Source organism: Procambarus clarkii, chromosome 10 (genome assembly GCF_040958095.1).
Source record: "Procambarus clarkii isolate CNS0578487 chromosome 10, FALCON_Pclarkii_2.0, whole genome shotgun sequence".
Taxonomy (NCBI): domain Eukaryota; kingdom Metazoa; phylum Arthropoda; class Malacostraca; order Decapoda; family Cambaridae; genus Procambarus; species Procambarus clarkii.
The window spans coordinates 21,099,619-21,127,369 of record NC_091159.1 but is presented as its reverse complement, the minus strand read 5'-3'; the positions used below and the strand labels follow the sequence as shown (position 1 = coordinate 21,127,369).

General features: G+C 42.6%; 1 protein-coding gene across 3 annotated transcripts; it reads right to left on the bottom strand.

Annotated features, from left to right (window-relative positions):
- Positions 1-130: 130 nt before the first annotated feature.
- Positions 131-27,443, bottom strand: LOC123746277 (uncharacterized). 3 transcript variants are annotated; one of them, XM_045727640.2, is made up of 10 exons: positions 27,108-27,443; positions 21,268-21,466; positions 12,509-12,637; positions 9,855-9,959; positions 9,081-9,275; positions 6,825-7,107; positions 5,804-5,902; positions 4,232-4,375; positions 1,858-2,102; positions 131-1,558 (listed from the first exon to the last, which is right to left on the bottom strand). In XM_045727640.2, exons 2-10 carry the CDS (start codon positions 21,436-21,438, stop codon positions 923-925), a joined length of 2,007 nt encoding a protein of 668 aa, XP_045583596.1. In that variant the 5' UTR covers positions 21,439-21,466; positions 27,108-27,443; the 3' UTR covers positions 131-922. The 3 variants fall into 3 exon arrangements, with proteins under 3 accessions (XP_045583596.1, XP_069177791.1, XP_069177792.1); XM_069321690.1 differs by lacking the exon at positions 27,108-27,443 and adding an exon at positions 22,966-23,029; XM_069321691.1 differs by lacking the exons at positions 12,509-12,637; positions 21,268-21,466; positions 27,108-27,443 and adding an exon at positions 10,560-10,723.
- Between the last annotated feature and the right edge of the window lie 308 nt (positions 27,444-27,751).

Here is a 27,751-nt window from a genome sequence, read left to right as displayed (position 1 = left end):
CCACCCATAGAATTTTTTTTTTTTTTTTTGTGGTGGTGAGTGGTTGCATGGGGGGTGTAGGTGTGTGTGTGTGTGTGATACACTCCCATCAGTGACCTAAAGTCCTCAGTGACACACGCACATAATTTGATCGTGTTTACTCTGTTGGTGGGGTGAGACCCTGGGATGGAGATAGGAGGAGGTTGGGGAGGCATTTACTCATGAGGTCAATTACAAAATGGCAGACCACCAATGCAGTGCACATGTACTTTAATTTATTTATTCATGTAGGTATACCACTTCACTCTTCAGAAACAGCTAACTTTGACAAGCAAGATAACTCCATGATTCAAGGTAAATAATGTATGTTTTTTTTATATTAAATGTCCCAAACATGTTGATTTTGTGAGGATTTTTGTTGGCCTGGGAACGCATATTCCATTTATAGTATTGCGCCTATGGGAAAATCTCGATCCATGTTCCAAACAAATGCTTTACAAACACAAGTCTCAGAATGTAACTCATTCATAGTTGGGGATCTGCCTGTACAAGTATACCAACGTATACTCCCCAACCTTTGTAACGAACCTCAACTATTCGAATATTTCCCTGTATTTGTTTGAGAATACGCTCCCTATGTGTAGTTTAGTGAGACCAAAACACCAATATTCTGTAGTGTTTTGTTTAAAGTATCTAGTGATGCAATAATGTATTATGTACAGTACATAAAATTAGTATTTTTTGTGCCTGAGGGGGAGGGGGGGTTGGAATTCCACCAAATATTTGACCATTAAATATCCACTCACAACTAGAATCAAGGTGTTTGGATGGGAGAATGTAGAGTAAGGAAGTAGTACAATGATATATGTATATGCATATTATCATATAGTACTACTAATTTATTTGTAATAATCCATTACATAAATTAAAGATTAAAATTTTGTCATGTGTACATGTCGGATAATATGGTTACAAGGCGATTGTGAGAGCCTGTATCCAACAACTGCTCTTGAAGTTGGCCAACAAGTTTAGGCTCTCGAGAACGCACAGCTCTAAAGAACAGCTGTACTTCATGAACATGACACTCATTAAGGGCTGTCAACACAGCACACAGGTCAGGGCAGCAACGAACCACTCGAACACAATAATCAGTCAAGCTCTCGACTGTGTTCTTCAGTTTTGCACTTCTCTTTTTCTTGTCAGGAACATCTTTATAAATGAATTTATTCCAGATCCATAAATCTAAACTGCTGCTAGAACTTTTAATTTCCTTATCTGCATTCTTTTCAAATAAGGCACGTTCACAGTTCTCACTTGGATTTGTAGAGTCAACCAAGTTTACACTTTTTAAATTCTGTGAAGTACTCTGAGTTACTTCTTTACACTCAGTCTCTTTAGTGGAAACACTGCTAACTATAACTTCTTGTTCTGATTCTCTTTCCTTCTTTTTCATTGCTCCAGGAAACTCGGTTTCCATAATTTCACCACTTGAGCTTCTACTCCTCCTGCTCTTACTCCTTCGACGCATTTTTAAACTATGAATCTTATCTTTGTCTTGGATTCCTGCTTCTTGCAAAGTCTGCAAATAAATGTTATAATATATTATTGAAACATGCAAAACAAAGAAGACATATTTCAGGCCTATATTGCATTCAAAGTCTCTTAAAATGTGGGGCTCTAAAGATCCTGTAATGTCAATTCTGTAGATTCTGATTGTCACACATCTTTTACCTGTTACTGAATACTATCCATAATCAAATGAAATTGTCATAGTTATATATAACATTTTAAGTAACAGTGGATATCATTAAAATGAATTACATTTAAAGGTTTCACAGCAATTAGCTATGTAATACTGTATTCTAATTGTGGTCATACCTGATTCTGAATGGCAGTGTAGTGATGACTAGCTCCATGGGTGAGGGCCAACAGTTTCCCCACAGTAAGCAGTATATTTGGGTGTCGCATGGTTGGCACAAGTAACTCGTAGAGGCCCAAGGCATATGTCAGTCTCTCTGCATTCTCTCCATCCAAAAGTACCTCTACATTTTCCACCTTGGCTAAGTGTTCTACATAGCTTACTAAGATTGGCTCGAGGAGAGACTCGTACTGATCAAAACTACCTGAAGATATAAAATGTGCCATTTATAATTACAAAGAGGCAATTTTGCATAAAGGTTAAACGTCAAGATTCAAAACAGAATAAGAAACTGATATTAACAAATGAGATTTATGTGCAGGTCAAGTAGCTGTGTTACCCTGAAGAGCCAGGAGTCAAAGTGTGTAATGTCTGGAACAAGTATAGGAGGCTGGCTGACAGTGTGTTCCTACAGGAAGGGTCAGCCAGTGGTACTGAGGAAGAAAAGTACCCTTATGAGCCTCTCAGGGGCAAGACAAACAAACACAAGTGTTGAGTACTAACTCAATATCCTCTTTGTAGCAGAGTGGAGGCTGCTATGAACCCACATCATCTAATGGTGTGGACCACCACCACCTATACTCAAGTGCTCAAATCCTTAATCAAGCAGCAGCACCATAGTGGGATTGAGGCTCAAACACACTTATCTTCAACGTTAGATAATGGTTACATACTTGCGAAAAGAATGATAATCCTCCAATTGACAAAGAATTGAAGAGGAAGAGTTGGCATCAGGGTAAAAAAAAAAACTTGACACCTGTGCCCAAAATAAACAAATATATACTCAACAAGTTAACTTGAAGGAAAAGCATAGAATCAAAAGATTATGGTTTTACACGTACCCATATATGTAACAGTGAGCCCAGCACCAAGGATTCAAGGCACTGCTAAGGTAGTGAATCCACTTGAGAGGAAATGTGCTGAAAGTTATGCCAAATGGCTCTGAAACCAGATGGCTTTAAACAATCAGTATCAGCATTCGAGGTTTTGTTCAAAGTGGATAACTAAATCCTGACATATGCAAATGACTGGGTAACTATATTGGTGAAGGAAGTACCAAAGCATGGAAATCCCTATGTAGAGACTTAGAACAACCAGGTGGGAAAACTTTACTGAAAGGATGCATATCATGCAGGTGAATGCCAGGCAGTAAATGAGGGCTGCTGACTACTACTATTGATTACCCTATTGATATATAGCTTGTTGCCCTCTAGTGGCTAGCAGTCTACTCAGTAGTAGACTTATGAATCAAATGTTTGTTGCAAGAAGCATTAAAATGTTTTTTCTCCGTGATATGGGATAGGCTATATGGGTCCTTGGTTCATGGAGCAGCTGTGGGGCCTTAGCTCAGAAAATATTTGGAAACCCTGAAACATAGCATGTTTGGCTAATAAAAGTACGGTAAAACAAAAAATTATTACCAATAGAACTTTGACCAAGAGGTCTTAATATTAAATTTAAGAAAAGAAAGAAAAAATGTGAATAAAAATAATGTTACCAAAATATAAAGCCAGGCTCTGGAGCAAGAGAAAAACTGAACATTTTTCCCGAGCTGTCATCATGCAAAAGATTTACAGCATAGCAGTCAGAGGACAGAGAAGTGCCCAACACCCAAAAAAGGAGGGAAATCAAGAAGGCTACACCCAGTGAAACACGCAAGCTTCAGGCACAAACCCACATTGACACAAGATAGTAAATAGAATACTGATAAAAGGGCGATAATAATGGATACAAATGCCCTAAACCCTAACACCAAGAAGAGCTCCAAGAAAAGATCATACAAGAGGAACGCAGATAAACCAACTACTGGAAAGATACAACTAACAAAATAATACCCTACCCTAACAATAAAATACAAGGGATCAGACAACTGGGAGGTGTCAAGGATATCCAAGCAATATAAGAGGACCTGTTTCCAAGGCTATGATTATTAACAAAGTGGAATTGTCACTTAGTTGAGGAATAAATAAATGAACAACCTATAAGACGTAGTATTGATGCAAAACAGCTATGTATAAATGATGCACAATGAAAGAAAAGTTAACATTTTCACAACCAAATACAAGAGATTGAAGGTAATGAATGAGATCTGGGTGGGAAAATGTGTGTGCACAGTGTTTAACATTAAAATGGAGGAATATGCAGAAATGCATTAAAGGTTGTTGTACAGTACGTATTGCGGTAGCCACTGTAGTATATAAAGGAGTCAAATATCATACACACAGTAATTCCAAGTCCTACTCAGTGCAGCTTCAGTACAAAACATGCAGTAGCTACACTGCGTGTTATGTACTGAGTGTGAAAGACATCACCAGTAAAGGCTGTAGAACTCACTAATAATATGTGCTGCAGGTGTGGCCACAAAGCTGTACAAGATGAGAATTCCTTGATGAACAACAACTGGCTGTTCTTGGCTACCACTTTTTTTCCATTCCTTTAAGAAATGTCTCATTACCTCAACAACACCTTCAACCAGTCCTGAAACATTGACAATGTTAAAAGTAGTAAGGAAAAGCTACATTACATGCATGATAAATAGTCATTTCATGATAAAACAAGTAAATTACATTCAAATTTGAATGTCTTTTTGGTCTGCAACACTTTAATCCTCTCTTAGGCAAGGTCCAGGGACAAAACTATGCAGTCAGGGTCAACGGACATTTCACACTAGTAAAACATGAATCTTTTTTTTTTTTTAAATGTGTGTAGGACTGGTACACTAATAAAATCCTGCTCATTTACACTCAATCCTTTAAAAGTGTTCCTTTATTGCAGAGACTGCAAAAAGAGTGCTCTGCTAATTGATAATAGTGTTTACCTATCAATGTTTTCCTGTCAGTGGCTATGGTAAAACAGGATCTTGCCATTTATGATCAGGCTTTTGCGCTTTTATACCTGACACACTAGTTAAAGCTCTTCATATTCTTCTGTGTAATATTTTTTCTTAAGTTGAGGATGAAAATGCCTTTGACAACTTCTTTCAATGAAGAATTTCTTTACATCTGACACGATTGTGTTTCTAGTTTTCACTAATGTCACCTTGTTCTACTTCCTCTCAATTTAAGTAAGCTGTTTTCAGTTCCCCACAGTATCTTGTGTGTCCATCATATTCCCCTCTGTTTCCTTTCTCTAAGGTGTTCCACTATTCTTTTTCCTGATGTCTATTACCAGAATTTTACATGGAATGCATGTTAGTGACAATTGTCTATAGTTTAATGCTTTGTGTCTGTCCCCTTTCTCAAATGCTGGAGCTACATTTGTCTTTTCTAAATTACCTGGAGCTCACCAGTCTCTGGTGTTATGTTGACAGCTCTGGTTACTGAAGTGGGTAATCCAGAATCCCTGCCGCCTCTTTCAGTAACCACAGTGATACCTGGTCCAGTCCTGCTGCTTTAGCTACATCTAGTTCCGTCATGTAATTTTGTCTTTCACAGTAACTTTTGATTTTTTTTTTTACCTTGCTTCCCTGCATGTGACCTTTGCTTTTTCAGTAGCTAAGGAGTTTTCCAAATTGCTTATTCTGCCTTTTTATGGTCTGCCTAGTCTGCAGGTGGGCAGTCCCTGGTAATTTCCATGTGTACATCTGATCACATTCACTTCTGTTATCCTCTACCTTTTTGAAATTGCATTTGTCTCCTTCCCTTATAGAAGGCAACAGGCTTCTGTTTAGTGGGGAGACAAATGCAATATTTGGCCCAAGTGATGGCAGTTTTAAATAAGTACAATGAAGTTTTCCTTGAGATGTTGATTAGGGTCATTGAGTAAGAACCAGAAGAAAAAAATATTGTAAACCATAAGTATATTAGTTAGGGAGAACTAATAATTTCAATTAGTCAAATTTGTTTGTGGTTTATATATTATTATTAAATAGCAAAACCACAATTGCTGATAAAACATAATACTAACCTGATTCCGAGTAGTAGGCAGCCATGTAGCACTTATCATCAGGAAGCCAGATATACATTAGTGCCTCAAGGAACTGAGAGAGAGCACTCAGGAACAAGTCTGTGAAACAAAAGAGAATTTAATACAGTACAGTACATATAAATCCTTGTTTCTAATCCTAAATGTTTTTTCTCTAGCTATCATGGCAATGAAAGGTAGGTTTACATACCTAGATATTTTAGCCACTTTTAAGAATTAAGAGACTTTTGAAGCACATAAACAATGTGTACTGATTAGAATATCTTAAGTGAGTGCAATTGAAATACACTTGCACTGATGAATTGGCTTATCCATTGTCTTTCCTGATAAAAATCTTTGACCAGCTTTTCCCAGAGAAATATTTTTACTGCAGACCATTGTGTTTCATGTGATCTAAGACAGTTACATTTCATGAACCAATTGACTATCTAGCTATTGTTCTACAGTTGACTTGAAGTGACCCTAGAGTCAAAGAAATTTAACATTGTCTTATCTTTAACAAGTATAAACCAAGGTCCTGGGTTTGATCCCCATGGCAGAAGAGAGATATCTACAGCCTTTTTAAACCCATATTTATGAGAGCATGTTTGGAAAACCCATTCTCAGAATAACGCGAGTCTTTCATTGGCTCAAATTTATCATTAATTATTTGCATTGCTAGTCAAAACACACAAACAGATCTGGGCCATGCAAATTATGACCACATAAAAGTGGGAGTCAATGCTAAGATACACTAAAAACTATGAGCTGTACAATTGTTAATCTACAATGGCATCATCCTTGTTTTGGTAGACTATCAGTGGATACATAAAAAAAAAAAAAAAAAAGATATATATAGTATAGTACTTTATTTTTTAGTATAGTATAGTATAGAATATAGAAGATGGATGTATATATATATAGTATAGAAGACAGACACTTCTCTCAAATGGGCAACATAATTTACAATACAAGTATTAAACTATATACTTTAAACTTCCAAAGAATGGATTTAGCTACTTACCACTGAGGCTGTTCTTTAACATAAATACTAGTGTCTCTTTGAGTGACTCGTGATTCTTGAGGGCAAGGATGACTGGATTCAGTGCACGATCTTGAGGTGCCACACGGTACGTTAAGTGCCAAAGCAAGAGTCTCAACAGTCTAAAAGCTTCAATAAGGGTAGGTACATCATCTGTTGTGTGCAGAAGAGTCAAACACGAGTTGAGAAGTGAATGGTGACCAATAACTTTCTCACAGCCAACAGCCTGGCAGCAGAGGTTGGCTACAACACCCACTACAACCTCCTGCATTGAAAAGGTTATAATTGTAAACAAAAAAAATTGTATTTAATAATTACACCATTTCCCAATTTCACATGAGCAGGAGAAATTTATCCAGATATGACATATTGTATGTGAGACAACTCAGGCTTCAACTATACATACAGTACTAAATATGAAAATTACTTTCCTGAACAGTACACTTGATTGCTCCATAGGGCATGATCCTACTGACACCTGTTGAGGATATACTGTACTGTAATAGTCAGGGTAAGTAGACATACTACTTTCAAACTGTCCCCACTCTCTTGCCTCATGGAAGAGGGAAATGGTGGTGACGATGACACTTGAATGACTCGCATGGTTACTATTCCCAACTACCAACAGTTAGTAGTAATAACAGCACCACAAAATCCCACTAGCACAGGGAAAGGAAGCACAGGCAAGACAAAGAAACGGAAGAGTGATAATTGGAGTACCCCAGTACTTGAGTGTACTCGTCAGAAAGATGCTTTCATATACAGTACACAGAAAACAATATTCTCGACAGCCAGTGAAAGTGTGGTGAAAAGAAAGACGCTGGAGCAACAGCTGCCGTACCCCCTAGTAGGTACAAGGCCTCACTAGAAGAAGACTGACATGTAGATGAAAGCCTGCCACTGGCAGAGCAGGACAGAAACCCTAGTGAGGTACTGGAAAGTACACTGCATGTTAGCCAGTAGCAGACAAAGCTGCACCACTCCTTGAAGCCATGGGAAATAATCACCAGAGTGCATTGTACTAAAAGACAAGGAATGACAAACAAACAGTCCAGCAATGAGAGTCAAGAGGCAAGCAGATAACAGTGGAACGATGTCTCTAGACACAGGACAACTGAAGAATAGGGCTGGGCACAAGGGCTGAACTGGCCACAGCAGAGGCTGCTAACATGCGAGCCAGTTTCTGGAGGACTGCCAAAAGCATCTAGACCGTGTGTTACATGTTTTCCACTGGTTCTAAATGAAATACAGCACATCCAACATCAAAGAATCCTGTTCCAAGATCAGTGCCACATAAGACAAGGAGCTGCCTGTGCATTGATAAGTATTTGAGGCAAGGAGCCAGCAGTAGTTTTTATTTGGCATGTCCAGGGGGTGCTTACGAGTACCAGTCCCTGAACTAGCAACAAGCATATTTGTAGAGAAACATCTTCAGCCAGACAATACAGAGGATACATTACATATGCATAGTCTACCAGGCCAGGGAGACTGCAACCTTCCAAAACAATAGGGGAGACTTCCCAAGAACAAGCAAAAAAAAAATAGGAAGTAGCCTGAGGAGAGAGACTTCTCCAGGAGGAAAAGGGAGACCTTCCTATTACTTCATACTAGTTGTAACCAGTTAACACATTGTGAAGGCTACAGCTAGGATTTCAGTTCAGTGATAAGGAGTTAAAAGACCCCAAGCACTGTCAATATGCCATCCCTGGCTAGCTGGAAAGCAAAATGATTGGGAGCCACTTTCTGAGGAAGACCAAGTCACTAATTCCCCCATAGGCAAAGCTACTGAAGAACCCCCCCCAACCCCCCTGACCAGTTGGGTAAAAATCCTGAGGGGCCTTCCATGAATAGGTCTACTTATGGCCATGACTTGCCCAACATTAATGAATAGCAGCAGCCTGGTGGCCAAGTCAGACACTCTAGCATAAGACTATAATCTCTAACCATATTTTAACAAAAGATAACGATGAGCAAGGGAATCCCATGGCCAGAAAAGTAACAAACAAATACAGCAAAGAAAAACTTGAAAAGGAGTGGAGTATGTAGTTTCTCTCCTCTTGGGACTTGTCATATGTAGGATATACTCCTCTTTAGTGTCACTCAATTTCCTTAATCTAACACCTAGTTTGGATTTTGTTAGTACAGTACATGTTTTCCTTCTCTACAAATATTACATTACATTCCTCAGCATCTATCAAACAGTATGGTAACCTGAAAGGAAACACACTAAATACTTACGGTAAGTCTAGGTGCACGAGACAATGTGATGACATCCTTTGCCAAATGCAAAATATCCACAACGCTTAAACTCAAAAGATAATGCACAACATCTGGCTCTGCAGTCATGTCCCACAGCTGGCATGCAGCATTCTCCACATCTTCTGCCAGCTCTAGTATACTGTCATTCTTTTTTGTTGTATCTTCTTCATCAGGCTAAGGAAATGTAACTCTTTGAAAACCTCTATAGTATTTGTTAATCATGTATTTTATACTCTTCCTGCAAGCTGCGTTACACAACCAAAATTCCATTGTACTGATTACAGAAAACCTACATGTTAGGGGAGGAAAGCAGTAGTCAAATGAGTATGAAATTGGTACATGTATTGTTTCTAACATAAAAAAGCAAAGTAGCATATCATAGAGTTTGTAACACAAAAATATTAAGAGCAGGTGTGGTAATAGTGACAAAAAACAATGAACCTTATAAGCATAGGGATTTTAGATGTTTACCAGTGATGTACACAGCATCATAGCCTGGGGCAATCTGTTTATTTTGCACAGTTAGCAAGTTTTTTTAACACTTGTAACAAAACAGTAGCTGATTATTTTCTACTCAATATTATTCACTGTTTGACATAAAAAAAATACATAAAAATAAGTTTTGCTTTTGTCATGGAGAGCTAATGTTTCATAGCTTGCATTCAGTCCAATAACCTTCCTGACCCTCAACATATTTTTGAATTAGTCTTCACACCCACTGCAAAGAACAATTTGAGAACACAATAGACTTACCTGTATTTCCGAGGTTAGCATACTAACTTCATCATTCGCAGCTTCTGTGCAAGTGCTCATGGTTTCTTCGTCGGGTTTCTCAGACATCAGATATTGTGGTAGAGCCTAAAATGAGCCATACTGTATATTTCAAATTCGTATACTGTAGTACAAATATTCATGTTTTTATGCAGGAGTTGTCATTTCTTCTATTATACAGAGTTATGCATTATTTAAAAAGTGAAAACAATCAATATTTTGTAAGAAAGTGAAGTTTATCTCATGGTGGTGCACTTTGTGGGGGGTCTGTTTAATTACCCAAAGCTACCCAAAGCTTCCTAGCATTATGTAAGTAATGAAGAACTGTGATATATTTAGTCACTATAATGTTGGTGCTGAATGTACAGCATGAAAAAAACATATTTTTATTCTGAAATAATATAATTTTATAACAAAATTGGGTCCATCTAATGCTAGGAGGATTTGGGTAGCTTTGGATAATTAGACGGACCACTCGGTGGCAATAATTTGCATACACATATATGCACTTAACAATGGCAAAATTATATCATAAATCTTGTCATCTTAATAACAAGGTGGTTTTCATTGTGAAGTACTATCAATATGCTTTAGATTTTTAAGATATTAAAAAAAAATTATTTCACATAGAGTAATCCACAAGTAATAAACATGTGAAAGTGACCCCCCCCCCCCTTGTGTCAACACCTGCATCAGAGGAGCTCCAAGATATTTCACAATTGCTAAGTATTGTAGAACAGGTTGATGATAGTGAGTGGTATCCCAAGGAACATAAAAGTGTAGTGCTTTGGAAAAATAGCTGAGAAAACACGAATGTGCCAAGGGAAGTGAAAAAATTGGATGAGAAAAAGTTGCCCTAGTGTTCACAGTACAGAACGAAATTCAAGATGGCTGCCGGCAAGAGGAAAACAAAATAGAGGTAGATTTTGGTGGTTTCAATGAGGAAGGCATTAATATAAGCAGTCTACATAACAAGTTGGCAAAGTCAAATATTACTCTGAACTATCATGTAGAAATAATCAGCAAATTGAGAGAAAGTAATGACCACTTGAGTATCAAGGTATTAGGTCTTGAGGGGTTAGTGAAAGACTTACTCAAGGAAAAGAATCAGTTGGAAACAAATTGTGAAGCCATGGAAGAGGAAAATAAACTCTTGAAAATAGCTTTGGAAGAAGTTAAAGCAAATTTAAACATAAATGATTACAATAGGTTAGGTAAGGAAATCCAACAGGAAAAACAGCTTTTGTCAGTACAGATGGAGGAAGTTACACAGGGTATAGAACAGTGCAAGAAGGATATGCAACTCACCTATGCACAAGTAGTCAAGGAGAAAGAAAAAATAGAAGAAGCAGTAAAGGAGGCCAAACACTGCAGCAACCAGGATAAAACAAACATTAGGCTGGAAGTCAGAAAGAAATTCACATCAAACCCGAAATTGGTGCAAAACACAGTTGATCGAGGTAAGTCCCTAATAATCTTGGTTGCAAAGAAAAGGAGATTACATCTAGATTAGAAAGAGCTGTAGAAGAAGCAAAAGTAGTAGATAAAATTGTTGGGCTCATGGAAGGTCTTACAACCATAGAGAATGTCTGTGACTACAGGAGAATTGGCAGGTAGTAAAAGGGAAAGATCGACCTTTGAGGATCACTCTAAATGGTGGTAAACAGATGGAGGAAGTACTAAGGAATGTTAGGAAATTACAAAGGGATGAGGAAGGAAAATTATGGTCATTAAGACAAGATCTTTCAAGAGAAGACAGAGACAAGCTGAAACTAAACCTCAGAAGCAAAAGTCTAAATGAGAGCAGGAATGAAAAAGAAATCAATTCTTTTTCTACAAAGTGATAGGGGTAGGCAGACCAGTAAAATTGTACAAAAAGGCAAACCAATAAAATTGCTAGAGAATGGGGTAGTGAAAAATTAGGAGAGAGGGAACATGTTCCTGAAAATTGTATACACTAACATAGATGGAGTGAGATCAAAGATACTGGAGTTAGGTGATGTAATACAGATGCAGATGCCAGACAGTTGCACTCACAGAGATAAAACTTGAAGATGATATTTTAAATGAGGTCATATTCCCAAGGGGGTCCTCAGTTTGCAGATGGGACAGAAAAACTAGGAAAAGCAGTGGTGTTGCTGTGCTGGTGAAAGAACATCTAAAGGTAAATGAAATAATGATTGACAATCCACGAGAAGTTGACATAATAGCACTAGAGATCTGCAATCAGGATGATAAACTAATGATCATAAACGCATATAGTCCACTGCCATGCAACACATGGACAAAGGAGGAATGGGATAATAAATAAGAGGGTCTGTCTTTGTTGTGATATGACTTCCCTCCATGTGCCGTGCCTAGAAAAACCTTTCCAAGTTATGTAAATTAATAGTTAATAAAATTAACTGTTTGCCCAGATACAGTACTCTGACCATCAATCAATTGCTAGGGTTATCAAATAGTGCCATCTGTTGACAATGGAATCAAATGTCACTCTGGGCAGTAGCTCAAAAAATCTGTAATTTCCCTTCCTCCCTTGCACCTATTTCTAAAATTTGCTTTTGCATATTTAAGGTATATTATTTTGTATATTGCAACATATGTACAAGGTATTATACTGAATATACAAAGCTCACCTGTGTAATTTTTAGGAGAGTATTTAAGACCCAGCGGTGAGTATATGTTGTGTTTCCAATGGCATCCCCACGCAACACTGCACATTCTGACTCTTCTAGTTCAGGTGGAAGAGAAGGGTTCACAGAGCTCTGGAAAAAGATAAGGTTTGATTGCTTTAGGTGATTAAGGGAGATATTCCTAGCATCCTATAACTCCTACCTTCACCATACAAATATAGTACACTAAAAATATTTTTTACAGTTAGTGGGTATTTTCTGGGGGGAGCCCTGTCGGCTCCCCGGAGCTTCACCGGCTGATATGCTAATGTCAGACTTTGGCATCAGTCATGTGTATGGAGTTCTAGGGCCTACCGGGGACCACGGCCAGAACCTGGCCCCCTCAGAGAGGCAAGGGGAGCAATGGCCTATAGAAACCCCTGTGTGGTTGGAAGCATTCTATGTCTGCCATCGACCGGGTCAAGCATCCAGAAAGGTAAGCATTCCAAAACAAACCCCTATTCTGGTGAAAATTGCTACCTAAAGCCAAACTAGTGGATAGAACTCTTCAACAGAAAACAAGGAAACTAGTATGACGTCATACATCACCGCGCCGCTGTCTGCGCAGCTCCCCCCTCCCCAGGAGGGGGAAGGGGGAGCCCCCGACCTCCCACGCCGGCTATCCACCCATCAGTTCTTCGGCTGATGCTATAGGCAACGGTTATGTGCTCCGGCTCCAGTGGTTGTTTCAGCACTGTACCTAGAGTGTGGTGTCTGTTTTCTAGGTGGTGCGTGAGCCGGGAATGATTCTCCAGTACTCGGGCTGCATGCGCCTAGGGTTCCCTTTCCTAGGTGCCCTGTAAGTACTGCCCTTGGGGCTTGGGGCCACCTTCCACAAGTTCCTTGGGTCCTGCCCCTGCTTGGCCGTTTACTGCTTGGTTTTCGGCCGCTCTTTGTGTGCTCGGGTGTTCTGTCTCCCTTGTTCGCCTTAGAGTAAGGGGCAGTTTTTGCACTGGTGGGGCGCAGGGTACTGTGCAGCTTGTCTTTACCAATCATAGCGGCCGGCTCTGTTCCGCTTGGGTACGCTGTCCTCTTGCGGGGTTTTCTTTTTCTTTTGTTTATCTACCTGGTGGGGGGGTCTGCCTTCTTTCTTGCCCCTTGTGTCCCTTGTGTTCTGAGTATTTTCTGGTGGTACCCCCTGCTAGGTCCCCATGAGTGTACACGTCCCGGGGGTTCAGCTCTTAGAAAGTTGTTTGGTAGCTTTGGTAGGTGCCGGTTAGCACTATCCTGCCTGGGATTACCTGAGCGCGAGTCCTCTTATAGTAAACGCTCGGGACCCTGGGAAACCCCTGGGGGCGCGCGGGTCCGATGGATGTTGTTATGATCTCAGCCTGCAGGAGAAACGAGTCTCCCTTCTTGAGAGTTATTCAGCAAGCCTGACCTAACTAGAAGGTCTAGCAAATATTGAGGTGATAACCCATATGTAAAAATAGTTGCTTGGATATGTATAACAGTTTGAGATTATGGGCAATGAAGAAGAAAACAGAGAAATGACTGGCGAGGAGATGTGGACATTTTGCTGGAGGCGTGAGGCTCGCTTCCGGAGGACCTTGACCTCACTTGAGTGCCAGACATCGCAGGGGGAAGCCGCGCTCCGTTGAGCTCCCGTCAGAAGGGAACCCCTAGTGATATATCTCGAAGAGAAGAGAAGTGTGCAGACGTACCAGCTGTGGAATCGATCTGGGGACGTGTGGTCTCAAGTCGTGGGCGATAATTAGTGAATATTAAGCCGCCCGAAGGCATTATTGTGGGCCGTGGAGCGCCCTGACCAAGCCTCGTCAGAGGAAGAAGCGCCCTCGACCAGACGACCTGTGGTAAGCACGATATACGCCAGTTCATAGTGATTGCTTGTAGTTGGTCGTGTGCCCAGCGACAGTAGCGATGTTTATTTTATAAGTTAGACATGTTTTAATAAGGCAGAAAGCCTGAAATAAGAGAGTGGAGAGGGAGGAACACGGAGCGACGTCCGCCCCCTCTGAGCGCTGGCGGACGACTGAGGGAGCCTGGCTCCTGATGGAGGAAGACCCTCCCAGCGAGTGAGGACCGCCGCCAGGCGAGGTGGAGTATGGACCCGCCCAAAGCGGGGGAGTCCACTCTCACTGTATGTAGAGGACAGATAGAGGTTTGAGGCAAGCATATTGTGTGGTTATTTTTGTTTATGTGTTAAAGGGGAACATTTTATTGGAGTGTCGATGGGTTGCAGGTTTGTCTTTGGGGAAGAAGTTGCTGAGAACTTCGAAGCCAGCAGATGAAGTAGCTGATGAGACTCCAAGGTAGTGGAGCAGAGGACCTCGAGCTGTGAGGAGGAGCAGCAGTGAAGAGGAGTGTCACGTGCTTCTGTAGAGGTGGAGAAGCACCACAGTTGCTCGGGGAAACTTCATGGTGTAGCAGCCAAGAGAGCTGTGGAGGACCCTAGCAGAAGGGTGAAGCACCGTAGTTGCTCAAGGAAACTTCATGATAGCAGCCTGGAGGAGCTGCAGAGGATCCTGGTAGTGAAGCCCGGAAGAACCTAAGGATATTAGGGTAGTGAACTTCCAGAGGTGGAAGGGGAAGTTCTGGTGGATTACTTATAGGGAGTTGATAGTGTTTGGTTGTCATTAGCGTGCAAGACGCAGTGAGAGGTGAGTGACTGTTTGCATTCTTATGTCAAGGAGTGATTTATTCTGAAGCTTAGAGTTGCAGTCGTAGGCTTGATTACCTACAGATGTATGTGCTCGAGGACTGACAGTGATCGATTAATCATTGTTGTGTATCAATGAACATTTATACTGATATATGTTATTGCATTCAAATGCTGGTTTTCTATATATACATTATCTTGCTGATAGTGCAACAGTGTATGTAGGCTTGATCAACTTGAGGAGGTTAATAGTATCAGGTGGTGAACCAGGAGATAGGATACCACTTGATAAGCTGATCATAGAGTTCTGATGGTGTTGGAGTGCAACCTGATTGTAATATTATAGAGTATAGGATTCATTATTATTATATGTGTGTATGTATCGTGTATGTGCTTTGTCCAGTAAAAGTATCCCAATTTGCCGGTGTTTGCCCTTGTCCTAGTGAGGCTTCCCAGGAAGTAGTAAAGAAGGAGAGAGAGAGAGAAAGAACCAAGAACCACTGCTGTGGACAGGGTAAGAGGTAATACTAGTAAGTCATAGGGGATTGAGGAGATCATATCTCATAAGGAGAGAGTGGGGAGTCACAGCGGCTCGAGTGGGTGTGTGCACGTGACAACGAGGCTAAGTGTTGGAGCCGCATCCCCTAAACGTGTGACGTTGAGCCCCTCTCCAAGAGCCAGAAGCGCCAAGGGTGATCTCCTAGTATAAGCACTCTGCCGAGTTGTGGGTTGGGTTGTCCATAGAGAAGGATCAACGACGACAACACCAACCAACCCACAGTCTATAATAATGTGACCCCAGAGTCCCCCCCTCGCTTCCAGCGAGTTTGAGGGTTGCTCTCACCCTGTGTCTCTGGGTGACTCTCTGTTTTGCCTCCGTCTGCTGCCTGTGGGGTCGGTGACACCTTCGACCCGGAGTCCTGCGAGTTTGGTTGCTCGTTGTGGCTTGATTACCCAGTTGTGCTAACAAAGCGGGTGCAGGCAGCAGGGGCGTTGCACTTGAGCCTTGGTGGTGGCAACGTTCTCATGGTTTCCTCCCCGGGAGCCCCGGGGCTGCCCCGTTGTAGTTCGTTTTGGGACTTGGGGGTGTTGGTTGCTTCGGTTTCATCCACGCCCCCTTGTCTTTCCCCTGGTTCACCCTTCCTGCCTGCATCCGGTTCCTTACCGTCTGTGGGTTCGGGGCGGGGTTTTTGATGGTGTTGAGACTCGGGCAGTCTCGGGGAATTCCCCTTCCGGGGTAGTGACGGAGGCATTTGAGCCTGTTCCTCCAGCCGTGTTGTATGAGTCTGCCAGTGGGCTCCCTTCCTTAGTGTTTTCACGGCTGCCCCGGTTTTTTGGTACGGCCGGGGCTTTGGGGGAACGGCTCGGCCCCGGGGCCTGTCGTGTAGGTTCCCGGGGCTGGGGAGGGGCTGACTTGGGGGGCCTTGGCCCCGTTGGACCCCGTGGGGGGTTTTTATCCCTCTCTAGGCGGGGCTTGTGGTTACGCGGAGTGGGGTCTTTCCTCCCCACTCGCCGTACGTGCTGTTGGGTGTCGGCCCCTCCCCGGGCTCGGTTCCTTGGCCTTTGAGTCGGTTGGTTCTGTCCTGTGGGTGGATGTTTCCTCCCACCCCTTTTTGGGACGGTGTTTTCGTCATGTTTCCCCGTTCGATGGGGTTCTGCGTGACTTCTGATCTTGGGTGCGCCTGCACCTTCGTGTGCCTTCGGAACTAGTGTTGGCTTCTGTGTTCTCGAGGGTGCGGGAAGGTTTTTCGCTACTTCCCGCATTATTGGAACGTCTGTCGGCTCCTCGTACTTGTCGCCCTGTTGGGCTACTTGTCGCCCGGTTGGGCTACTTGTCGCCCGGTTGGGCTACTTGTCGCCCGGTTGGGCTACTTGTTGCCCGGTTGGGTTCCTTTTTGGGCTCTTTGCTTCTTTGGCCGGTTTTATTGTTCCTGCTTCCTCTTTTTGGCTACTTTTCTCGTGCAGTAGTCCTGGCTGGCGCCTTCCCGCCAAGAGGGTGTGCGGTTCAGCCAGCGTGTTATGCGTATGCGCCGTGGAGTTTGTTTTGGTCTGGGCGGTGTTTCAGTGCTGGTGTTTTGCGCCCTTTTTGCTACAGTGCTTCGCCTCTCGTTCTTCTCCCTGGCTGCGGTATGTGCCCCTTCGCGCCGGGGGTGTCCTGGTTCCCAGTTGTGGGGAGGACACCGCGGTTTTCCCTGTGTCATGGGTGTGGACCGCCTCCTTCGCCTCTCCCTGCTCTCCTGCGGGTCCGGCAGGGTCCGGCTCTGGCGTTTTCACCTGGCGGTGCTCCCTGGTTCTTCTGGGCACGGTTGAGTCGTGTCAAGTTCGTGCCACCGTTCGCCAGGCGAGTTCTGCGGTCTGGCGTCTTTTGGCCGGGCGCTGGATGCGGAGTTGTTTATATACCTGTCTTTATTTAGGTATTTTTGTACGACTGAGACCGTTCGCACACCAGTGACTGTCCCTTTTTCAACCCTTCCTGTTCCCCTCATGTGCATGTCCAACCCATGCTGGAGTCATTCAGGGGACCCTCCTTTTTAATGTTGTGAGGTGTGGGGGTTGTAGGGTTGGTTCTGTACTCACCTGGTAAGGCTCCTGGCTGTGCTTGCAGGATTTGAGCTCTGGCTCTTGGGTCCCGCCTATCTGGTAGAACTTGCGGGATAGTACCAGTGGAGTGCAGTGGTGCTATTGGCACATTTGGGAACACTGTATTACCATCAGAGGTCTGTGCTTGTTACACGACCTACTTGCGAGCATAAGCCTTCTTGCTGGTTCGTCCGTGGACTTCCAGGGCGCACTAGCCTGTTTTCATATGGCAGTTCCGGCCTGTCCTGGTTGTGGGGGTATGTGGGCCGGTGGACTGCTCCTAGCAGCTGCCTGGTGGGCCACCCTCTGGCCGGTCTAGCCTGGCCTTGGGCCGGGCTTGAGGTGTAAAAGAGCTCCCAGTACCTCATCCAGCAGGTATCAAGCGGGGTTTCTCCGCTGTCGATCGCCTGGTGCAGGTTTCTGGGCCTGCGGGGTTTTGTCGTGTCTCCGTTGGCCCTGTCTGGGGTCTGCCTGCTCCGTTCTCTGCCTTTGCAGAAGGGAGTTGCTATTTACATGTTGCATGTTGCAGTGGTGCCTGTTGCTGCTGCTGCACGTGTGCATTGGTACTGTGTTTCACGGTGGCGTGTCCTTGTTCCTGTGTCCAGTTGTGGAGTGGCACTTTGCTGCCGTTTTGTGCCTGGGGATTGCATGGGGGTTTTTCTGTCCCTGCCTGATTGTCCACCCCTGGTTGTTATCCTGGGGTTTTAGTACTTCTGCTCTTTCTTCCTGCCTCCTCTGCAGCAGGGGTGTTCTGCGTGTGTTCTTAGGCGTTTGTCAGCCTGTGTCCTGTGATGTACTTCCTTGTCTCGGTCTATTGCAATTGTTCGTACCCCTTGGTTCGGGTACTGTTCTGGCGGCGACCCTTCCACCTTCTTTGGTTTCCTAGCTTGCCCTGCCGTTTGGTTTTTTGGAGGTCTTGCGATGTCTCGCGTCGGACCCGTCGTTTCTGAACTCCTGGCGGGCTTGCATGCTTTGGGGAGTTTTTCTGTTCGGCAGACGTTCCATCTCCTTGTGCCGCCTGGGTTTCGGTGGTCGCGCCCAAGATCTTCCCGCGGCTCCGCCTTTTCCTGGGCTCGAAGGGGCCTTGTCGGGGCTGCTTATGTTCTGCCTCGTGGTCTCGCCTCTGGTTGGTAGTCGGGTGGCTTCGTGGTAGGTGTCCCACCTGCGTGCTTCTCTGGCGGCTGTATGGGGTATTTTGGCGGTCCTTCCTTTTCCTGTCTCTTCTTAGGTGGTTACTCTTGTTAGCTTGGTTTACTCTCGGCTTGGTTTTCTGGTGGGGGTTGGGGGCCGTCGTCTTGCCACATACTGTCGCCTCTTTTCGTGCGGCGCGGGCGGAGCCGCTTCAGCTTGCTTTCGGTCTTGGTGTTGCTTCTGCACTGTTAGTCAGCTGTCTTGTGCGTCGTTTCACCTCCGGCCTGTTCGTGCGCTGCTTGCACCACCCTGGTCTCTGGTCAGCGTGCTCTGTCTTCTCCTCGGTTGGTAGTGCCCCTTCGGTTCCGGTGTTTTTTCGTCGGCTCTTTCCTTTTGGCCTTTGCCTCTTGGGGTTGAGTCGCTGAGTTTTCTTGCTCCTTCGGTTTTAGCGTTTTGGTTGTTCGGTGGCAGCAGTCTCCATCTTTTCTGGCGCGGGGTGGGGCTGCTGCGTTCTGGAGGGGTCCAGGGTTTGTTGGTGCTTCGTTGGTCGGGCCGGGGGTGTGTCGTTTTTTGTGTTCAGTGGCGGCCCTCCGCTGTTGTTTGCGTGCCACGGTGTTTGGGTCCGGAGCGCGTTTTGCGTTGATCCGGTTCTGTTCTTCCCGGTTCGCGGGTGATAGTGTCCCGGGTGGTCAGCCGTGTTCTTGCGGCTAAGCTGCCTGTGTTCTTCCCTCATGCCTATGGCATTCGTGGTTTCGCTGCTCTCGCTGCCGTCTGGGTGACGTGGCCTTGCGGTCTTTCGGGCATGGATTTTTGGTGTTCGTGCAGGGGCCTTGCTGCTCGTTGTTCTCGTGTTGTTCCCGGGACTTTTCGGGGCTGTGGCGCCTTGGGTTGGCGTTTGCTGCCGGTTGTCTCGCCTCCTTGGGGGGGTGCGTGGTGTCCGCCTCCCGGTTCTGTCCCTTTGACCTTCCTCTGTGGGTAGTTAGCTCAGGGGAACCGACGGGGCTCCCCCCAGAAAACCAGCGTTGAATGTAATGAAAGTCATTTTCTGGGTGAGACCCGGAGGCTCCCCGGCAACCCTCCCTCCCTCTGGTCACCGGTTTTTCGCGTGTTTTGCCATCCAGCCTCAGAACTGATGGGTGGATAGCCGGCGTGGGAGGTCTGGGGCTCCCCCTTCCCCATCCCGGGGAGGGGGGAGCTGCGCAGACAGCGGCGCGGTGACGTATGACTTCATACTAGTTTCCTTGTTTTCTGTTGAAGAGTTCTATCCACTAGTTTGGCTTTAGGTAGCAATTTTCACCAGAATAGGGGTTTGTTTTGGAATGCTTACCTTTCTGGATGCTTGACCCGGTCGATGGCAGACATAGAATGCTTCCAACCACACGGGGGTTTCTATAGGCCATTGCTCCCCTTGCCTCTCTGAGGGGGCCAGGTTCTGGCCGTGGTCCCCGGTAGGCCCTAGAACTCCATACACATGACTGATGCCAAAGTCTGACATTAGCATATAAGCCGGTTAAGCTCGGGGAGCCTCCGGGTCTCGCCCAGAAAATGGCGTTTCATTATATTCAACGCTGGTTTTTTGACAAGTTATACATCTCCATTTATCACAGCAAAATTGATAAGCATTCAATATTTATCACACGCATATGCTATATTTTAGTTCATTAACCTCTTTTGTACAAGGTTGCCATTCACCATGTATGTTTATGAATACTTTACAGAATCCTTATATTTAAAGTATGTACTATATTAGTAATACAGTAAAAAACTATTTCATAATACAGTACTACTATTAATCTTTCAATCTACACCCATTGTCATTTATTCTGGGGATGATGATACCACCCACTGTGTAAATATTTAGTCTTTCCCCATCTTACCATTCAGACAAATCATCCATTACTATTATTCTGTAACTCCTAGATACAATATCACGAGGATTTTATACTCTAAACACACAAAAAGATCAATTCTCAATTCTGACATTACATAGTGCATATACACCATTTTCTCTTTCAGACTTAAATTTTGCAAATTAACATGAACAGCCACAATAAGTAAAGTTATTCATTACTCCATAACACTATATTCATTAACATTACTTTAATTCTTAATTCATTAATTAACTCTTACTTTATTAATAGGACTAGAGTACTACTTCACTCATTTTCTTTTGCTCCAGCTCTTTGAAATTTTTTTCGTTTCCCCGATTAAAATACTAATACAGTATCATTGAAAAGTGTAAATATACAAATGCCAATTAATGAAAAAGTTTTCACAGAATGACTAACAGAGCACATACCAGATACTTTTTATGATAAAAGAAAGACATTCCATTTTAAAAGAAATTACATTCTGTTGCATACCAGTTTGCACCAGTCTGTACTTTGCATACCTCTTCAGAAATATCTAGAAGACCACTATCACTTCTCGAGGATAATCTATTTTGTTCATTACTAGAATTTGGTGATAACTGATGTAATGTGTTTTGTGAAAAGTGATCAGATACTGCAGGTGAATCAGCAGGCGAAGTATAGCTCACAAGAGGATTTGCTGACGACTCCATTTTCGTACTTGAAGAAATGCCTAATGCTCTGAAATAAAATGCATGGAGTTTAAAAGCACTTCTAGTGTGTTAACCATACAACCCGTTCTCTTACAAATTATGTTGCTTTTCACTCGTATGCACACTAAGGCCAAAAATGGTCGTAATATAAAATGAAATCAACTCACGAAATTGACGTATTGTCCCATTTTCTGTTTTGGGTCCTCCAGCTTACTCGGTTAGGTTAGGAGAGGACACTTTAAATTACCGGTTTTCATGTTTTGAAATGGAAATTTCCTGCCCTCCTAACCTACCAGAGGACACAAAACTTGCTGTTTTGGGTCCATTTCATTTGGAAAATTAATTTTCATTTTTTTTTAATTAAAATACGGCCATTTTTGGCCATAATGCATTCAAGTGAAAAGAGACGTATTTTGTAAGAAGATGGGTTGGTCCATAACCTGTTAGGAATCAGAATTTGACAATTTGCAAATATATTTATTGTGTGAAAAACATAAGCATAATATCTACTAAGCAATACAGTACTAGAGATTCTTGGTAAGGTGTTAAATGGGTAGGGAACCCATGGATTTCATTTTATATACTGCATTATACAGCAACATTCGTGTCACAAAATAAATACAATACAGTAATAGCATTCAGAACGAGATCCTTTCTCCGTTTAAAGGGCATTCCAAATGAAATCATGTTTCCTAAGGTGTAAGGTTTGTAGTGTCTCAATATCCGTGGTGTAGTGGTAAGACACTTGCCTGGCGTTCCGCGAGCGCTTTGTCCAGGGTTCATATCCTGGCTGGGGAAGATTTACTGGGAGCAAATCCTTAACTGTAGTCTCTGTTTAACTCAACAGTAAAATGGGTACTTGGTTTTAAAACGATTCATCGTGGGGGTCGTATTACAAGGTCTATAGGATTAAAAACTTGCCCAAAATGCTACGCGTACTAATGGCTGTACAAGAATGTAAGAACTCTTGTATATATCTCAAAAAAAAAAAGTGTAATTTATTAGTGGGGGTATGGGGTTGATGAGGTATGGTTGGGGGAGGGTGTAGTGGGGTTCTATGGATTGGTGTAGTTATGGGTTGGTAGGGAAGGTCAGGTATATATTAGTGGGGTGTGTGGGGTAGGCCTAGAAAATGTTGTAAGTGTGGTTTGAGTTGGCCTGGATGGGTGGGTACAGTATTTTGTGTAATTACTATGCCAGTAAAGTTCTTAAGTGTAATTAATTGTGTAGTTACAGGGGAATGAGTGAGAGTGACTACACTCATGGTGTCTCTTATCAGTAATCTATCATAACATTCATTTAACACAACCTAGTGCTTCTATGTCTGCTGAATTATGTTACCCGGAAATTGGTTTCATAAATTATAACCTATTTCCAAACCCGTACAGTATTTGCATAGGGTTTTCTCGAATCTAAACTTACTACAAGCTCCCATATGAATACAACCAGTTGCATGTTGTAGTGACCTACCATCCATCTAACCTGCCATCTATTTATGCATCCCATCTTCACCAGCACCATACCCACCTCTTCTCCATACATCCACCCAACACATCTCTGCCCCGTTTCTCACCCACTTCTGCCACCACCTGTAAAGTGCCCTGCACAAAAGGATATAATAAGGGGGATATTAACACCTTTTCATCTTGCCTGATATGTTAGATTAACCCTTAAACAGCACAAATCATACATATATGATTTGAGTAACTATCACAAAACGGTGCAAATCATATATATATATGATTTGCATATTTAAAAGTTAAAATAGTCCTGCACATATATAGAGCTCACATCTGCTTCCTCAGACCACCAGCAACCATCCTCCATCTTGAAAAAAAATCCTGAGTCCCTCACTTTCCTTCTAGGGCCTTTGTAAGAAAATGATGACCATTGCTTGGCAACATCACCATCGAGTATCTGAATGTTTAGGGCAGCCATAGAGGAGGCACTAAACTTTTAGCAACAGCAAATGAGTGATTACTATGTATATATTTGAGGCAAAATGTGTGCTATATGCAATTTTAAGATTTAGGCTTAAAATATATTTATACATGTATTATTATGAATAAGTATGTGGGTGTCTTTATATCTTTACTTGTATATCCATACATACTTATATTTTCAAAGTTTTACATAATAGACAGTAACTTTGACACACAAATACAACCTGTTAGCTTGAAAAGACTAAATTAATAAATTGAGAAACAATGAAAATAAATCAACAAAGTTATTCCTATGCGGCACCTCAACTAAAAATATGCAACTTTTCCAAGCAACTACAGCTAAACACAAGAGCTAGAGTTTTTATTTGGATTTTTGTGCTTCCTGAAGGCTATTTAACAATGTCATAAGAAAAATAATTTTTTCAGAACAATTTTTTCCTTGAGCACCCTGGGGATGTTTGCTATTTATAGTTAGTGGTTTAAGGGTTAAGGACCTGCCCGAAATGCTATGCGTGTTAGTGGCTTTGCAAGAATGTACAAATATCAATCTTATGTAATCTCACCAACCCATTGCACCTTCTTGTGAATAAAATTATTATTATAATAACAGGGTGCTAAATATACAGTATACTTTGTAACACCGTAAGGTGTTTGGTTTAGGTGTATTTAATACATACATAGAGTACATGAGTCAGAGACAAGAATTTGAGAAGGCGCCAGCTTGTCGGCCTGGATCTCACACCTCTAAGCGTTAATGACCTCAAGTTGACCTGAGGTCAGCCATGAGAATTTCACCTTGCCTCTGCTAATCTGATAATTGGCCTTCAAACATGCCGACGTTTAAGGAGTGGCTTGGGAGAGAGCCGGAGGCTATCTACTTGTGGGCGGAGTTAGCTACTAGGTTTCCCAATATATACTCGGAGAGCTATCGATTCAAGAGCATTAACAGATAGACCAGGCAGTAGAGCAGAGGAGGACAACAGCCTCATAGCGGTTGTTCAACGTCCTCCCAGCAAGCATAAGAAATATTGCCGGAACAACCGTGGACATTTTCAAGAGGAAACTAGATTTATTCCTCCAAGGAGTGCCGGACCAACCGGGCTGTGGTGGGTATGTGGGCCTGCGGGCCGCTCCAAGCAACAGCCTGGTGGACCAAACTCTCACAAGTCGAGCCTGGCCTCGGGCCGGGCTTGGGGAGTAGAAGAACTCCCAGAACCCCATCAACCAGGTATCAACCAGCCGAGACAGGCTGTCGGTCGGACGGGGGTGACGCTGCCTGACAGCTGCAGACTCCCCCCCCCCCCCTCTATCCAGCTAAAGGCAGACACTTGGTGAGTTGAACATTAAGGTGACTTGGTCGTGTTTACATATGTTGTGTGATGATCAGGGGCAGTCAGTTGTAGGGTTCTCAAATTCTTGGATGATGACTCACTTTGCATATTTCTTGAACATTTGAATTGCTTAAAGTATGATACTTCATATGAAATATAATTATGAATTTATTATTTTAAATTGTTTTTAACTTTGTTCCCAAGAGCTTTGAGTTGAGGTGAGAAAGCCTCTGTGATTACTGGTTTCATGATATTAATGAGTACATGTTTGGAGTTGATGCATGGTAATAACATCTTTTGAGAATATTGTAATACAGACAAGTTCCATTCCTTGTCTTGTATGTAATGATCATGAATGGATGGTGGCAGCATTTCCTATTTCTACTTCTACTATCTACTTTTCTACTTTACCTATTTACACTTCTCCCTCTCCAAACTCTCACTTTCAGCTAATGACCCTCCTCGCTCCTCCCACCTCTCTACCTCTCTCACCCCAAACCTTCACTAATTACTTCACTATTCATTTCTTCCCTTTCTTTTCTCTTATGCGGTTGTGGCAGTGAAATGTATTCTAGAGTTCTCTCTAGGATTTCGGGTAGCTGATCAAGTTACGGCAATTGTAGTCGCCGCACCTAGGTAGTCGAATACCTAGGTTACAAGGTGTTGAACGAGAGAGGTTGCCGTAGGAACTCTGGGAGTGCTCTAGAATAGTTAGCTAACTGGGGACGGGATAACGGACTGGAGAGAGCTGTTTCCCCCGGCCTCGTTAGTTAACTGGGGGGTGGAATAATGGACAAGATAGAGCTATTTCCCCCACCCCCGTTACAACTTTTTATTTATTTATTTATTTATTTTATTTATTTATATATACCAGAGTTCTTACATTCTTGTACAGCCACTTGCACGCATAGCGTTTCGGGCAAGTCCTTAATCCCATGTTCCCTGGAATACAACCTGCCAAATCGTTTAACAACCGGGTACCGATTTTGCTGTTGGGTAAACAGAAACTACAGTTTAGGATTGACACCCAGCAAATCCTCCCAGGAGAGTATCTTACCAACTACACCACAGGAACTGTGGTGTACTGATACAAAAGAGAACATAAAGCAATTGATAAAAATTAGATAAGCTCTTCCTGGTTGTTTTGCACATTATGGGATTATTCTTTACTTCATTTTTTTCCTCTCATTCAAACATTGAGCTATTGCACTATGCTGATTCTGAGGATCCCATATCTTTATTCCTCATTACTTGTTGGTCAAGTCCTCTATCATAAGTACTGTACTGTATATGTATAGTATCACACCACCTGATCTTGCTGTTCTGTTCTTTCTGAAATGTGGGTGGTACTGTAAAAGTGGAAATTCTCTTTCCAATTATATCCTCATCCCCATGTTAAGCTGATCCCAGTGACATCTGGATTCTCAACTTCAGTACTGTATATGCACACAATGTCAAATTTATTTACTAGGCTTTTGGTATTTGTGTAGAAGTAATTGGAACTCCTGACATTATTTTTTGGATGCATGGATTACTCCTGCATTCTCTACACTCTTATCCTGTCTATTGTCCCCATAATTTTTGTGCCTGCTTGTTGGTAATGTGTAAGATAGATATCCCAACTAAAAATACAAATATTAAATAATAATAATATTATTATTATTATTATTATTATAATTAAGTACAGACAGGTTCATTCTCGACTCTCAATCAAAAATTCGAGCAGGACTGAAATGGTTGGGTGTATTCCCTATCACCTAATGCCCCTGGTCACCTGACAGTAAGTAGATACCCAGGTGTTAGTCAGCTTGTTGTGGGGTTGCATCCTGGGGAGGGTCAAGTAATTCGACCTTGGCAGGGGATCCCTCAATATAAGCCTAATATGTATATATATATACGCTGGTTGCCTGTCCCCGATACAATGCGTTATATGATCCGAAACAATATGATAGATTTTGTATGCAACTGTGAACGGAAGTGTATTAAAATTTCTAAATAAAAGTACAGTATGGGGTATTTTATCTACTTCTATTATGTTATACGATAATTGGTTACACAAATCAACAACTCTGTTACCATACTAGTATTTACCCAGGTCTTTCCTAAATCTAAAATTATCCAATTTATACCCATTGTTACTTTTAATAATCTATTAATATCCCCTTTGTTATACCCATTCATCCACTTGCACACCTCTATCATGTCACACCTAATTCTTCGCCTTATTTTATAAAGCCTACCTGCATTAATTAGATACAGAAATGGAATTGGACCCGGCATTTATCTAACTAAATTTCCTCTCCTGATGACTGTACGATTGCAGCAGCATCATTAGGCGTACGAACTAGGTGTTAGCTATGCTAATTATAAGCAATTGGTGTAAATTATACTATACTTGGTTTTAAGTTATGTTGGTCATGACCAAAGAGCAGGTTATGCTTCCAATCAACACTGTAGGTCTGTGAATGATGCCGACAGCAATGGCGCAGAGCAGTGGATGATGTGCGCATCAAGCACTCTTGGGTCTGGCCAATAACTAGTTGGGTGACCACGCGAACAGCTTTGACCTTGGCATGGAGACGCGGTAAGTCTAACAAGTTTCTTGTCCTGAAAACGATAACAATCTAGCAGTCGTCGTCTTGGTGATCGTTAAGCATATTGCCGATAACAGAATGTTATGATTGCGGCAAGAGCTCCGTTGTGTTCCTACGTCAACGATTCAGTTTTCTTTAGCTCACAACTGTTGGGTAACTTTAATATTTATAGCGGTAATAGACTTAAGTGTATAGTACATGTAAAATAAATGACTGGAACTTTGTGGATCTTTGTGACAGTGTATTATAACATACAAGTGCAATTTGGTAAATTGAAAACACTATCCACAGTGGTTATCTGGAGTAACGTCGGAATCTTTGATAAGCCGCCAGCTTCCTGTCCCTATCAACGTCATTAGAAAAATGGTAGCCTTCAGGCCCATAATCGTCGTCGCCCCTAAATCAACACAACAAGGTTGCTGCTCAAATCTTTAAACTATAGAAA

What these genes read in the sequence shown, in the direction of transcription:
- LOC123746277 (XM_069321690.1), bottom strand. An exon ending in TGCTAACCTCGGAAATACAG is followed by an intron (nt 9,276 to 9,854) that starts GTAAGTCTATTG and finishes ACATTTCCTTAG; the next exon opens with CCTGATGAAGAAGATACAAC. An exon ending in TGCCTACTACTCGGAATCAG is followed by an intron (nt 4,376 to 5,803) that starts GTTAGTATTATG and finishes TCAATGTTTCAG; the next exon opens with GACTGGTTGAAGGTGTTGTT.